Consider the following 15523-nt stretch of genomic DNA (forward strand, 5'->3'; position numbering starts at 1 on the left):
ATGGGGGCTCGGCGGGCCCGCCCCGCGGTCCGCGGCAGCCAATGGGAGGCGTAGCGCGGAGCCCGTCCACCTGCGGCTGCGGGAGCCACCTGAGCGGGCGAGAAAAGCCGACAAAACCCGTCGGTGCGGCGGGCTGCGCGCTGCTCTCGTCGCTCCCCCCGCCTTGCCCTCCCGACCAGCTGGGCCAGTTCTGCCGCCCGCTGCCTCTGCCAGACATGACACAAGACTACGACAAGTGAGTGAGCCGGGCGGTGAAGGGGACAGCCGGGTCCGGTCCGACCGGTACTGTCGCCCCTCAGGGGGGCTGCGGCGAGAGGGGCTCGCTGCCCGGGGGGAGCCACTCTCCCTGGGGGCCCGCCCCCCTCCATCTCCTCGGCGGGGCGGTGCGAAATGGCGGGGGGGAGCAGGAGGGGGAGTTGAGGGGGGGGGTGACGGGGGATGAGCCCCGAGGGGGTCCCGGCGGCGCAGCGGGACGACCCCCGCGGCCTCGCCACCCCACCCTGCGCCGCGCAGCGAGCGGTGAGGTAGGGCCGGCTTTGAAACCCGACACCGGCAACGAGGCGTGGGTCAGCGCCGCCGCCGTCCGCCCCCCGCCGTGCCGCGCCTTAAAAGCGGGCGGCGGCGGCGAGCGGGCCGCGCCGTCGGGAGGAGCGGGCGCCGCTGAAGCGCCGGGCTGCCCCTCTCCCGGGGCTGAGGGAGGCGGGCGGAGCCGCAGCGGCGGGCTGTGTTCCCCGCCCCGCCAGGGCGCCGCGCCGTTGTCCCCATGGACTTCTACGAGGCGCACCCCTCCGGCAAGGTGGATTTCGGCAGGTAAGGGGTCGGCCGCCGGCCCGCAGCCGAGCCCCGGGGGGGGCTCTCGGTGAGGTCGGTTGCAGCCGTCTCGTACTGCGCGAAACTGGGGGTTAGAAGAGTTAAAACTGAGCTCAGGGTGTGTTTTCTGTAACTTCACGGTGTTGCATGCCGAGACGTCTTCTGTCGTCTTCAAACGGATCCTTTGCCGTTTTTAACGACTAGGGTTTGTTGCTGCACTTGTCACTCTATCACTTTGGCGACGGTGGCGGTGGACACCGTAAGTGAATGGAAAATGGGAAAACTCTGAAGTGACTTGAAGAACTGATTCTAAATTTACTGTGAACGATCGGTGATTCAGAGGAACTCTTTTATTCCTTTTTTTCTTTTTTTTTTTCTTTTTTTGAGGGAAAGCACAGTATTTTTTACCGGAGGTTTCTGTTTGGTTTTAATACATTGCTGTCTGGAAGGAGGACTCTTAACTCAGCAGCTCAGTAACTGCACCCTGTGATTAGGATTTTTCATATGTACTTCTACCTCTGATGACACTTAATAGATGAGGCCATAGCAATTTAGGTGCGTGCGCTTCACTTTTCTGGCACGTAGAAGCCGGCGGAAGAAATCCTGTCTGCTGCCTCAGCATTAAAGGTGTGCTCTGTGCAAGACCAGGTATAAAAGCACTGTGCGGCTGATGATCTCTTGCTTACTGGAGTTAAACTGCATGGCGAGGGAGAGAAACAGTGGGGTTTGGGTCGGTGAAGTAAGTAGGAGTAGTTTCTGTGATCTGAACACAGAACGCTTATGGGCTATGGGATCCTCGCAGGCAAGGAGGGAGTCTGTTTTATGTAATACTGTTCTGCTTCGACTTTGGTCACATAGAAAATAAAATTCAGAAGTTACTAAAGCTGCAGTAGGAAGTGTATTTCCAGCCTTTGCTGGACTTCTCTGTTTAGGAGCAGATCCACATACCAATAATCTCAAAACATAAAACTTGGGATGCTTGCTTTCCTCTTATTAATAATGTTATAATTTTCCTGAAAGAAGCTGTGGTTCTGTTACGGAATTGAGTTGCTGCCAAACCCTACGCTTCTGATAATTCTGCAGATAATTCTTTCTCTGCTGGTTTTAAGGCAGTAAGGTTACCTGTAGGGAGGTACGTTATATTTAGGTGTTGCAATGGCAAAGAAATCACACAAAGAAATATATAGGCTTTGCATTTTGTATATTTGTGGTTAGTGGCTGCTTTATTTCTTGCTGGGTTTGGTGTCTGTTTTCTTGGAGTCCTTGCACTGGCTGGAAGGAATCAGTTTAGTGCTCTTGGGAGTTCCAGCAAGGCAGACGTAGCCCTTCAGCTTGGGAGAGATGGATCAAGTGAACTGCACCCACATTACTTTGCCGTTTTCTTTATGAGTGACTTTAACTGGGTTATTTACCTGTTTGCTAGATGCTTGAGGTTTCTTTTATCACATTGTATAAGAACAGGAACTTTTTCCATGTCCCTAAAGAAAATTCTGCTTTGCCTTCTGCTTTGATAGAGGGTGAATGTCCTCAATACCACAGTTGTCCGTAATTCGGTACGCTTCATTTTGGTATCTGTGTCAATGTGTACATGTGAAGACCTAACCAAAGGGCTCGGTGCAAGAGCTTGTCGTCTTTTTGTTGTCCTTGTTTGCTTTTTTCCCCAACTATATAATACTGATTGATAGCCACAGAGTACTCTTGCAAGTCCTGGAAACTCCCATGTTTTAAGTGTCTAAACTCAAGCCAAGCTGTCCTGTTGAAGCTACTTGTGTAACTAATAAAGGATCGAATGCGTGATTTGCAAAGTGCTTTGCAATCTTTTTGGTAGAAGGTGGTGATAAATGTAGGATACTGTTAAGCTGATTATAGTGATTAGAGTATTTCGTAACTTCTATATTTCATAACTTTTTGCATTTGTAGTATATTTCAGTCTGAATGCATGTGGATAAATTAAAAGAGTACTTATGTACAGGGGAGGTGGTGTGATGGTGGGGAGCTGCTTTTTGTGGGTCTTTTCTTTAAAATAGAATTATTTATTTATTTTAAATTATTACCAGTTCATTACAAAATGGATCTGGAATTACTTAAGAAAACAAAAACCTTCCTTCTCTCTCCACCAGTCTGCAGTAAATGAGTGTTGGGCTCACACTGGAAAGAAAACTGTTTGAGCTGCTTTACAAAGCAGGTTTAAACAATGTTAGCTTGAACTAACTTGAAAGATGAAGCGTATGTTTTACCAGTACAACTGAAACATATTGTCTAAGCTGGGAGGACAGCGTTTTCTACAGGTGTCCCACTTTCGCCTGTGGGCAGAAGTCCAGGTCATCTTGGAGCTTTCTTGTTCCCAGCAATCTCAAAATGCTCAGAGTAAATGTTAACTTTTTTTTTTTTTTTGTACACTACAACATAAAGGGAAAACTGATTTCCCTCATCCCTCCTTTTTTTCCTCCCTAGTCATCTGCTGAGTGTGTTTCAAGCTAGTGTCACAGGTTATTTCAGCAGTAATCAGGCTCTGGGCTTCCCTTCTCAGAAAAAATACGCTGTCAAACTGATTGGAGGACCCTTTGACCATTTTCCTTGTGTAGTCTGTAACGAACTAGCAGCTTTTAGGTGATGTTTTCAGGTATACTCTGAGAACAAAGACACCTTTTGAAATCTTTGGAGGAAAGAGGTGTATCCTTAATTCACATTTTCTAGTTCCACGTGGGCTCTGGAACTAGAAACAACTACTAGAAACAGCAGCTGGAGCAGATTGCGGCTTGGTAGTATTACATAGGATGTGCTAGAGGTTTTGTAGGTGGCAGCCTAGCAAGTGCGTGTAACTCTTTCTAGGTTGGATTCAGAGCATGAGTAGGACAGTTGTGCCCTTAAACTGGTTTGCCTCTTCATATAGGCTGGCATAATCCAGCTGAGTTTGATCAAATTAATCCTGATATACACTGAGCGTGAAAGAGATCTGAATTAGGTTTCTGGGCTTTCTGTATTGGCTAATCCTTGCAGTGCACTGAATCAGAATATGAACCCTGTGAAACTGTAGCAGCTAATTTTGAAGAACTTTAGGAATGTTTTTTGTGTGTTCTAACAGGTGGCTTTTTTTTTTTTCCTTTTTTTTTTTTTCCCTTATGATCCAAGTAAAAGACCCGTGTTGGTTCTTCAGAATGACTCTCTCTACTCTCAGAGGCGTCCTTACACCAGTGAAGATGAGGCCTGGAAAACCTTTCTTGAAAATCCCCTTACAGCAGCTACCAAAGCTATGATGAGCATCAATGGTGATGAAGACAGCGCAGCTGCCCTGGGACTGCTCTATGATTACTACAAGGTAGATTGGCGTGGGTATGCTCTGTCAGCCACAGGAGCTCTTGTTCCGCCTCTCATTTGCTAGAGGATTTTACAGAAGCTATGAATAGATCATGAGGACTTTAAATTATGTGGGCTTTAAAAGGGAAAAAAAAAATCCACGTCCCTTTTTCTGAAAATTAGTTTATTTTTAGCTCAGGAAAAGAAGATCTGGATCTTAATGTAGTGTGTCAAAAGCTTTGGTAGAGCTTTGCCTGTCAAGTCCAGGTTCTGCAGGTGGCAGTATATTAATACAAATAGTGATGAAGAATGAGACTTGGGGAAGCATGTCTGTCTGAATATAAATACACATCAAGAAGAAAACTCTTCTTTTTCTCGTGTGATCCCTGTTCTGGTGGGACTGTTTGCTTTTGCTGAAGCTTTGATGTGCTGGCTTAGTCTCAGCTGATACTAAGCTATAACTACAGAGCTTTGGTGGAGTGTGGGGCAGAAGTGTGTGCTTGAAGGAGTTGCTGTTTGCGTTCTTCTAACCTTCAGCTGCTGTAATCTGTTAATCCTTTGACAGTTGTGGTTGTCTTCCTCAGCATTCACAATCTTCTCAGAGACGTGTGCCTTAGTAGATGCTCAGCGGTGAATTGAACAGAGTCAGATAACCTTTGTGTTTGCATGGAATACATTTTGCTGAGCTTTCTTTCCCAAATGTCAGGGTAGTTATCTCCAGTCCATGTCCAAGTCAGTGGAGACGAGTGGCCATTTCTAGGCAGGCAGGCGTCCTGCTCATGTTAGATACCTGTGTTAACGGTGGCCTGGCTCACTGGGTGGAGATACCTGTTTTTCCTTTGCTGAGCGAGCAGGGAGGCCACGAGGCTGACTTGGCTTGTGTGCCTGACACTTTAGTTGGTGTCTTCTAACAGTAGTGAATGCAGTTGCCAACCGCAGTGTGTTCTTTACACGCTAGGAGAGGTTTCGTTGTGCATCTAAAATCCTTGCCTTGCCCTTTTAGGAGCTGGACATGTCTTAAGTATTGAAATATTCTTGTAATGCTTAATATGGAGATTAGCACTCTGCACAGACGACAGAATGCCACAGACTCACTGACGTGGATGTTATTCAGCTAGTTTTGTGGGAAAACTGGCTTTCTGCTTTGTGTCTGTGCTTGCTATGATATGGGGGGGGGGGGGGCGGGAGGAGGAATGGGGGAACCAACACCAAACCCCAAACACTTTGACCAGGATGATTTTAATCCACAAAATCAGTTTTGATTTCTAAGCATGTAGATTACAAAGAGAGCGTTTATGTTGATCCTTCATGCTTGGCAAAGCAGAAGGGATTTGCTGTACATTATTGTCTAATTTGGGGTTTCCTCTTCTGTTTGGGTGTCAGTGGGTGTACAGAAAAATTGGCATAAGAACAGGTATGCTGCATGCTTTGGTGAAGCAAAATGGTTTGAGCTTGAAAGATTTATTGAGGGCTGTTATGAAGTAATGCTATAGGGATGATGTCTAGGCATTTCTAATACGCCCCCTCTGCAGTACTAAAGGCACCTGATGAGATCACCTTTGTATTAAAGAAAACAGACAACAAAAAAAGAAACGACCAAACAACCCAAACACAAACAACTCAAGGTTTTTTCTGTATGTCTAATGGGCTGCTCAGCTCATCATCAGTCACAGCTCAGCTGTGATTAACCAGGCCTTGCAGAAACCCATTTTTGATCAAATTCTGTTGGCCAAATGCAGCTGGGAAGACCTTTATTTTTCAGTGACTGGTTAGTGTTGGCCTCCTAACAGTCTCCAGCTACAGTAAGCAGCTAACTTTTGCTGCTTACCGTGGAAAGCCCAACAATTCTGATATTATTGGAGATTCCAGGTTATGTGGAAGAGCCAGGACTTGGGTTTTATTCGGGGAGAATATTATTTAGAGAAATAATGCTGTTCATGCAGGTATGCCATCACCGTTTGAGTTAGCAGTAAAGTGGTGGCTCCCTGCATTGCACCCGGGTTACCTAACACAGGCAGTATCTAAGCAGGCTTCAGTGAAGGAAGGTGGTTGGAGTTTACTCCTCCTTAAACCAGAAGGTGTTTGCTTTCCTCATTCAGGAGGTGTGTTAAGGGTGACAAAAGTTTTGGGCACTATGTGTGGGTTTGCAGAGGAGCTTGCATGGACTTGCTGTAGAGTCAAGGTGGACCTGAGCACCGTGGGCTTGTGCCAGTGGTAGCAAGAGCTGTTTGGGTTGCTGGAGTGCTGGCTGAGTGCTCCAGTGAAGCAAGCTGCCACAGGTCAAAGAGCTCACCATCTTCTGTATGGCTTCTGAATGCTGTGTGCAGTGTCTGTGTATGTATGAGGTGGCTTGTGTTATCAGTGTTGTGGTATGTGGTGATTTCAGGGCAAATCCTATTCATGGTGTAAAATTCAAGGAGCAGTACTGAGCTATCTGAAATCCAGACCACTGGTACTTATTTTTTGTTCATAAAAGTTCTAATACAGTTTGGGCCAGTGTATTGTATGTAGCCATGCACAGAAATGAGCTGTAGCATCTCAATACGCTTAATGAACCTGGTCTCCAATGAGAAAGAAGAGCCTTGAGTGGTCTTTGAGGAAGTGGCCTAGAGAGCACATGTTCCTGGGGAATGGGCCATGGGGCAGCCTTGAGCTGCACAGGAATTCACGGAGTATTGCCTGGCATCCCAAAGCTGTTTGAGCATCTGTAATGCAAATAATGATGGGTATCAGGCAGCAATGCTTAATTTGACCAAATGGCGCTGTTTTGAGGAGGTAGTTTTGTTGTTTGTTTGGGTTTTTTTGTAAGGGAGGAGGAATGTAATTATAGTATGTCTTGTATTTCCCAGGTCCCAAGGGAGAGGAGATCTTCGACAGCTAAACCAGAGGTAGAACATCCCGACCAAGACCATAGCAAAAGGTATTAGTTTTCATTGTGTGTCTGCTTATCTCCCTTCCTCGTAAACCCCTGAAGCTGCTGAAAGAAAGTAACTTGTTGCACTGCGGTGTTGTGCTGGAAGAGAGAAATTGTTTGCTTTTACTCTGTGCCCCTTTTACTGTGCCCTTTTCTTTTACTCTTGTGCTGCCCCAGGAACAGGGTGGGGATTGGACCATAATGTGGAGAGCTGAGGCTAAAACTGCTTCTCATTGCCATCTGCCTGCTTTCTATGTACAGCTGTTGTACAGTCAGTGTAGCAAAATCTGCTCTCTTTAATACCAGGCTCGGCCTGGTAGCACAAGCACCCCTTCTGAAGGTTGCAGAGGTGACTAGCAACCCTTTTTGCATGTGGTTGCTGCAGCTGCTCGCTGCTGCTTTTGTTCTTGAGTACCAGCAGCATTGCTTCTTCATGCATGGACTGATAAGGAAGGAGTTCAAAGTGCTTATGATTTAGTTTTGGTTTTGTATTGTTTGGGGACTTCTTTCATATCCTCTAGAACTCCTTTCTTCCTCTTCCTGCCTTCCTTCTTTTGTGCCTTCTCAGCAGAAGATGATACTGCTTAGGTAAATATTACAAATGTGAGGTTCATTCAAGCCAGGCTTCCAGTCCTGCCATCCTCTTCCTTTAGACAGACTAGAATGCTTTAAGGACTCGAAGTGGGGTTTTGTGGTCTGGCTGAACTGATTAAACAGCTTGTTTTGAAGTGCAGTCTGGTTCTCAGTCATGTGTTCCCACTGCTCCCCTTGTACCAGCTGTGGTGTTGCACTGACCCATCACCTAGCAGGTAAAAAAAAATGTGGCTAGTTTTCTGCCAGTGGAACAAGCCAAACTGGCTCACCAAGGAGATTGGGGGAGCGTCAGAATTGGTGCAAAGGAGAGGGCAGGACCACGTTGTGGGGAGAGAGAAAGGGAGGGCTGGCTTAGTGGCTACTGGCTGTGAGGTCAGCTTAGCCACAGATCTCAGTGTTGTCCTGGCAGAAATGAGTTAATGGGCTGGCAAGTGGCAAGTTATGCAAAGCACTCCCAGGAGTCTCGGTGTGGATTTTCTTGGGGGCTTGTGCATGAAAGAGGGGTGTAATTTCCCTATTAGTGGTTCCTGGGTAACATGCAGTCCCAGGGCAGAGCATCAGCAGCAGCCTTGCTCTCCATCCACCAAAGAGCAGTTTCATGGAGCTGGTGTGTGTCAGTACATGGTAGGAAGGACCTTGAAGCGCTTAGCTGTGGACCACTGTTTTCCAAGCAGTGAGGATCTGGGCTATGAGCCCTCACTCTTTGCTCTGGGGTAATTCATCTCCAAGGTGGGGTTGTTAGCAGTGGGTGAGGTGTTTTTTTTAATGAGTTTCTCAGCTTTTCAGGTTAGGATTGAGCTGCTCTGCAAAAGCAGGAGAGTTGGTGTTGGCTCGCCTTTTCCAGAAGGCTGAGAAGTATTTCTAGGTCTTATTTAATGAGAAAGTGAGCTGTATAATTTATGCGCTGTTGTTTTTTCTTTGCTCTTTAAAGGAACAGCATCCCCAATGTGACGGAGCAGTCACTCATTTCTGCTGGAGAAAACAGAGTCCAGGTTCTGAAAAATGTGCCTTTCAATATTGTCCTTCCACACACACCCCAGATGGGCATGGATAAGAGAGGCCACCTTACAACACCGGACACGACAGTCACCGTTTCAATTGCCACCATGCCCACCCATTCCATCAAGACGGAGACACAGCCCCATGGCTTTGCAGTGGGCATCCCACCAAGTGTCTACCATCCCGAGCCCCCTGAGCGGGTGGTTGTCTTTGACAGGAACCTCAACCCCGACCAGTTCAGTTCCAACACCCAGCCTCAGAACTCCCAGAGGCGAACACCAGATTCCACCTTCTCAGAGACTTTCAAGGAGGGCGTGCAAGAGGTACCAAGAGAGGCAGTCACTCTGTATGTGTGCGTCTTGATCTGGATGGAGAGATCCAGTTCCATCTTTAATTGTTGTGCTATGTGAGCCAGAAATGTGTCCAGTGATTGAGGAATAGAGGACTTTCTCAAAAAGATGCATGACTGAGCAAATAAAACCTTCACAATATGAAATAGTTATCAAAAGCAAATGACTAATCTCACTAGTGACAGAGCCTTTGGTCTGCAGAGTGTGGAAATAGTTATCTTGATCCATGGTGCTGTGCTAGGTTTTGCAAGAGTTCAGCACTCCATGGTGCCTTTGTGGGTACTGAAATGAAGTGACTATGTCTGTAAGCTTCCTTACTGCCAGTTTCTAGGTGTGGTGTGTGTCAGTGAGAAATAGTTGGTTTATTTAGGGGCCTTGAGTGAGAGTTAAACCTGCATGAAAATCTATAGGTTTTGTGCTAGGGTACCAACTGGAAACAACAGCGTAAGAATGTTTTGATTTTTAAAAAGCCAGACCTGGAAGAGCTTTGTTGCTACGTATTTTCTTTGAGATTTGGAAGAACTTTAAAATGTTGCCCCAAGTTGACTCAGAAGGTTTTTGAGATGTTGTGCTTAGTTGACACCCAGAAGTTTTGGAATAAAACCCTGCTCAAGTGTCCTGTTCGTACAGACTAAAATACCGGTTGTTATTGGATGATGAATTTGCCTGCCAGAAGTTCTGTGGTAGCGAATATCTGTTTTATCTTGACTTCTCTTGTTGCTGCTGTGTTAATTGATGCATTGCTTTGTTTTGTGTCTGCCCCAGGTGTTCTTTCCTACTGAACTGAATCTCCGGATGGCCAACATGAATTCAGAAGATTATGTTTTTGACAGCATTTCTGGGTAATGCTTTATAAAGCCCCTGTTCACTCTTACCCTCCCGTTTTACAGTTGTCCATGAGCAAGCAGTACAGATCATGCCTTTGTGTGCTAAGTCTGTATCAGGCACTGGAGGGGCTGTGGATCTCAAAACCACAACAGTGTTTGCTTATTTGAATTTCACAGTTGAAAATCCTACCTGTATCTTTAAGGAAAATTACTTTCAGGAAATCTGCCTGCAGGGTTGGAAATGCCACCCAGTTCCAGTTGTTGTGCTGTACCAGCTCCCTGTCCCAGTAGATGATGCAGTGCTGTCCGTCAGCTCTGCAGTGGTCTTGGAGATGGCTTCCAGCTGTGTCCCTCTCCCTGGCCTGCTTGTCTTGCTTTCTCCCTGCTGGAAATCCACAGCAGAAATAGGAAGCATGAAACTCACTTGAACCCCTAAGAGAAGGGAATAAACTAGTTGTTTGGTTAGTTGCAACTGACCAAGAGGGAAGAAAAGACCTTGGCTACTGAATGGCTTATTAGCTTGTGAATTTAATTTAATTGCTAATAGATACTTTTCCGTGAGAGCAGCTTGCTGCTCTAAGCCTGAATAGGGAGCTTACAGTCTTGCCTCCTGATACATCTCAGGATTTAGCTTGCCAAGAACTTCTCTTAAATGTTCATTTGTGAAGGAAATGGTTGAAAAAGGGGCTCATCCTGTTTTCCAACTTCCCTGTCTGTTAATGGCTTAGTGAGTCAACTAATGACTTTGGAATTTCTCCAAATTAAATGTGGAACATTTAATCAGCTTTCCAGGAAAATGCCTTAGAAATTGTTGCCCTCTTTGCTTCGTAGGAATAACTTTGAGTACACTCTGGAAGCCTCCAAGTCCCTCCGACAGAAGCCTGGGGACAGCACGATGACTTACCTGAATAAAGGTCAATTTTACCCCATCACACTGAAAGAAGTCAGCAGCAGTGAAGGAATCCATCACCCCATCAGTAAAGTCCGAGTGAGTGGCAGCTTTTGTGGTTTCTTAGGAAAGAGGGTGTGTACAAGGGTAGCCTTAAACTCTCACAAAGTGCAGTAATCTAAACCAGAGCATCAGCACTAAGGCCAGCTTACCCACTCTCTTACGTCAGTGTTCATTCCTTTGCTGTCCACCTACTTCCAGACCAACCCATCCTGGCTCAGTCTGTTAAGAAGTGGTGTCAGCACTTGTGTAAAGGTGATGCAACACCTGGAATGAGATCCTTGAACTGCAGTTAGGAGAGCAGTTCTGCTCATTGATGTTTATGACCCAGAAAGCTCTGCTGTCTGCCTTCATGTTTGGCAGCAGCGTGCAAGGTATACTGTGGTGCATCAAGTTGAATCTGCCTAAAGCGGAAAACGACACCAACAAGAACTTCCAACACAGATGTACTCTCTAGCCTTTTGTTTCATGTGTTTGCATGTTTAGCTTGTGTTTCTTGTTTGATGGTGTTTTTAGTTTGGTTGGTTGCTTTTTTTATCTTACCCTTTCCCCCCTTCCTTTCAGAGTGTCATCATGGTTGTGTTTGCTGAAGACAAAACAAGGGAAGATCAGCTCCGGCACTGGAAGTACTGGCACTCAAGACAGCACACAGCCAAACAAAGATGCATTGACATAGGTAAGGAGCACTGTCATTGCTGATGTCAAACTTCAACCCTAATTCTTTGGCAAGGCTTGGTTTTGGCTAATTCTTTGTTATTTTAAGGAATCTCTGGATCACACTCTCTGCTGCTCTGATGAAAGCCCAGAGAGAGCTTTTGATTGCTTAAAACTAATGCTATAGTTTTCAGAACTCCTTAGAGAGGCCGATTTTGGGAGGATTTTGGTTGGTGAGCACTCTGAGTTTAGGGTTTTGCACTGGGAGATCTAGCACTCCCCTCCAGACCACATTGCTTTGGCATATCCTGGTGCTTGTAGCGAAATCATAGCTTATAGACTCTGTGGCTGTCCTGAATACTGCATTTATTCAAAGGACAAGATCCTTATGGAAATACCTGGACACTACTGATCCTCCTCACCACAGCTTCACTCGCAACTGGTGTTTGGTACATGTAAAAAACAAAACGCTGCAAATCTCCACTTGCCTCCAGACAAGGCTGGGGCTGGCTGGCTTCCAGCCTTCTGGGGCTGAAGGCTGGGTTGTACTCCTTGTCCCTTCCTTCTGTGAATAAGAGCAGGAATTAATCACTCGGCACTTAAAGCAGACGCGCATGCAAATCTTTGTTATTGAAGGAGTTGTATGGCAGAGGCATAAGCTCTTAATAAAGGGTAGAGTTTCCCCAACATAGCTGGGTTATGGTACAGGACATGCGATATTTGGTATATCTGCTTTCCCGACTGGAGTTTGTAGTTTGGAATTTCTGCCGAGTCCTGTTTTTGTCCTTCCTCCTGTTTGTTGGTGTGGGTTTTGTTTTTGTACAAGAATAATTTCCAGCCTTTTTAATGATCCTTTTTAAAGTATAGTTCAGCTTCCTTTGCCCCCAAGGACTTGCTGAGGAGTTGCAGTTTCTGGCTGCCTTGTGTGATTTAAGGATTCCAGATGGTATCGTCTCTCCCTCATACATATTTCTTTCCATCAGCTGACTACAAGGAGAGTTTCAACACCATCAGTAACATTGAGGAGATCGCGTACAACGCCATATCCTTCACTTGGGACATCAATGAGGAAGCCAAGGTATGTGACCATGATTCTATTTCCTGTCCTTTCAGCAGATTCGGGGGCTGGGGGAGGGGAAGGGTGTGTGGCCTACCCGGTGATTAGCATGTAACAAGTTTGTTTATGCTCTGACATTAGGCAAAACCTTCTGGCTATTTCTTAAGAGGGTTTGCATGTGCAACTGCGGAGAGCTCAGCAACTGCTGTAAGGTTCTTGGCAGAGCTGCCTACCTGACAGACAAGTACTGACAAAAGGAAGCACGGAGTGTTTCCAGAGCAGGTGAAGTGGTGTGGGAGGTGTGATGGAGCGGAGCTGGGCTTGGCAGTGAGCTCAGTCTGCTGGAGGATCCCTGTGGGAGACTGGGGGCAGCTTCTGAGGGAGTTAAGGCTGTGGCAATGAGCTCACCTTTAGCAGAAGAGGGAGTAGCTGCTGCTGTTGAGCTTCCAAAGCATGTGTTGCTGAAACTGCGGATCCCAACACCCAGTGACCTATTTCAAGCTGGTGCAGCCTCCTGGTGAACTCTGTTTTTCAGAACTGTGGGCACTGTGGTAGGTGTGTAAGTATGGACAGCTTCCCTAACTAGCAGCTAACTGCAGCTGTTTAAAGCCCTCCAGCTTTTGAAAAAGGCCCATGCATCTTCTGGGTACAAGGACAGCAGGTCAGAGTGCAGTCACCTCAGTTCCAAAGCATTTCCACCAGTTTGTTGCTGGAATCTAGGTGCAGGAATTTTCTTCAGAGAGTTTCATTACTGCCTGGATTTTTATTAAAAGTTGAGAATGGTTTCCTTCAAGCTCGGCAGACTGGCCTTACTAGTTGCCAACATCATGGGTGAAAACTACCAATGGCTTCCTACCTTGGGGGACTTTGGAGCTCTGAACAGAAAAGAAATGTCCTTCTCTGGAGCTGTGTGTGCCACTGTATGCTGCAGGAGGCACAAGGGATCATGTCACTGCACAGAGCTCACTGTCACCACGAGGTTTGCCCTGTGTTGCACAGAGGGGCTATGGAGGAAAGAGACAGGGAGAGGTTGTATGGGGACTGCTGCCAGGTTTCAGCTCTGTGGGAGAAGTTCAGGATGCTTGGCAGGTGGCAGCGAGGAGCTGTGTGTGCTGCTGATGAAAGTGCCGCCCTGCAGTATGTGTGACACTACTTATGAAGCTGGTGTTGTGTGCCAGGCTTCCCTGTTCGCCAGATTTGGGTTCAGTCAGGTTGAGAGGGATGGCAGGAAGGCCCTGCCTGCTAGAGGATGCTAAAAGGCTGAAGATCTCTGAAGCATGAAGTGCTTCGCTATGTGAACAAATAGATGAAGCTTCAGAAGGGCTGTCAAAAGGAGGTGCTAACCCAGGAGCAGGTTTTAGAGCTGGTGTGAGAACCCTGTGGCTGTCCCAAGGAAAACCATCCCTTCCCACCAGGTGACAGACCCCAGGCCTGTGAGGCGGGTGGTTATAGCCCAGATACTTTACAGACCCCTGAGTGAGTAGTCTCAGTCTATAGTGAAACTGCACCTTGAAAAGGTCTAAGGACCCTTAGGGTGATATTTCAGCTCAGGACTGAACTTAGTGGGATGAGGTGGTGTGGGGAGGTGTGAGCCAGACTGGTTTTGTAACTACAGAGACAAATTTGCTTCCAGATTCTCAGTCTTAGTATGTGAGATACATATACTTCGAGTACTGGTTTATATGAACCTGCAGAGTGGACTGTTAATGCCAAGAATGCAAGCCTTGGCTCCTGGGATCAGAATCATGTTAAGACAAAAATACTCTAGACTTCAGTGCTCAAATAATTGGCATTTTTAGCAAGTGCTCTGTGTGTTTAAGTGTGTGTTTTAACTTCTTTTTTTCCCCCTGAGTGGATGTGTTTTGTCAGTGGTTGGATTTCTCACCAGTAGAGCTGCAGTTCTTTCTCAACTCTTGTGATCTTATCAGGAGATGCCTGAGCCAATTTCAACAATTTTTATTGCATGGTTCATTTACCTTGCATGCTCTCCCTCTTTTATTTTCCTTTTTTTTCCTTTGCTATGTTTTCCCCTCCCCCAACCAAAAAAAATCCCAAACCCAATAGTCTTGAAGTATACGAGGAGAGCAGGGAATAAAGAGAGCTGAGTTTCTGATGCACAGAAAGTCCTTCACACTAATAAATAGTGTGTTACATTTAATAACAGCAGCGGTGCTGCATACATGGTGTATTTAGCCAGCCAACAAGCCTTGATTATTAGGAGTATACTTCCTGAGCCCTGGAGTTACCTGGTCCAGAGCCAGGTGATTCTTCTGAGGTTGCTGCTTCTCCCGTTTCCCTCTTGCTTCCAGTTTGCGGCGGAAATTATTTGATCCTGTGCAGCAGTGTCGCATGGAAGGTGATGGGGCTCTGTGCCTGGGGTTTTGATGTAATTATTCATTTAGGCACCCAGGGCTCTGTGTGTGTATTGTATTTAACACAGAAATAGCGTATTAGCAGAAGCTGCCCCTAGCAGCTCTGGGGCCAGGTACTTGCCCTCTTTGTGCTAGCCCTCATTGTGGGGATGTGCAGGAATATCATACATCTGCTGCTTTGTCTGTGCAGGAGGGTGTTACCTGCCTGAGAGAGTGCTTTGCCAGTCCCCTTGAGGCATTTGGGGATTTTGTAAAAGACTTCTTAGGTGAAGAAATACGGTTTTCAGGCAGTACAAGTCATGTGCTCCCTCTGTAGTAAGGGAAATGTGCAAGGGAATTTTGTAGCTGCAGAGCTGGGGGATGGAAAGGATGTTCAGGTGTCCTCAGCAGCTGGTATGTCCCAGTTGTGTTGTGCTGGGAGAGCAGAAGACAGCGTTGGAGCTTTGGGCTCTGGAAGCACCAGGCAGGCCTGGCTCTGCATGGGTGGAATTGGCTGTGTTGCTGTGCTGTTTGTGAGCACGTGCGTGAAGAAACCAGAGTATTTCGTGCATGACAGGCACTTCCCACTCTAGGATCAGGCAGTGTCCGTGGGTTTCAGAGCAAATGTTGCGTGCTTCTTTCTGGCAGCTCCTCTCTGCCCTCTTCTGTTGCTTTGGAACATCACAGGAGCTTCTAGAAGCAGCTGCTTTTGTAGAGGAGT

The 15523-nt window shown here is 46.7% G+C and overlaps 1 protein-coding gene across 5 annotated transcripts in view; it reads left to right on the forward strand.

Moving 5' to 3' along the window:
* Positions 1 to 84: 84 nt before the first annotated feature.
* Positions 85 to 15523, forward strand: part of GRHL1 (grainyhead like transcription factor 1) — a 43004-nt gene continuing 27565 nt past the window's right edge. For 2 of the 5 annotated variants that reach the window (XM_065681608.1, XM_065681610.1), the window contains exons 1-8: positions 85 to 235; positions 3943 to 4129; positions 6957 to 7027; positions 8547 to 8937; positions 9730 to 9806; positions 10623 to 10779; positions 11305 to 11416; positions 12378 to 12472. In XM_065681608.1, the coding sequence (XP_065537680.1) occupies positions 216 to 235; positions 3943 to 4129; positions 6957 to 7027; positions 8547 to 8937; positions 9730 to 9806; positions 10623 to 10779; positions 11305 to 11416; positions 12378 to 12472 (1110 nt within the window). In that variant the 5' untranslated portion in view covers positions 85 to 215. Of the gene's footprint in view, positions 236 to 648; positions 811 to 3942; positions 4130 to 6956; positions 7028 to 8546; positions 8938 to 9729; positions 9807 to 10622; positions 10780 to 11304; positions 11417 to 12377; positions 12473 to 15523 lie in introns of those variants that run through there. The other 3 variants (XM_065681607.1, XM_065681609.1, XM_065681611.1) reach the window with 2 other exon arrangements.

Source organism: Lathamus discolor, chromosome 5 (assembly GCF_037157495.1).
Source record: "Lathamus discolor isolate bLatDis1 chromosome 5, bLatDis1.hap1, whole genome shotgun sequence".
Taxonomy (NCBI): domain Eukaryota; kingdom Metazoa; phylum Chordata; class Aves; order Psittaciformes; family Psittacidae; genus Lathamus; species Lathamus discolor.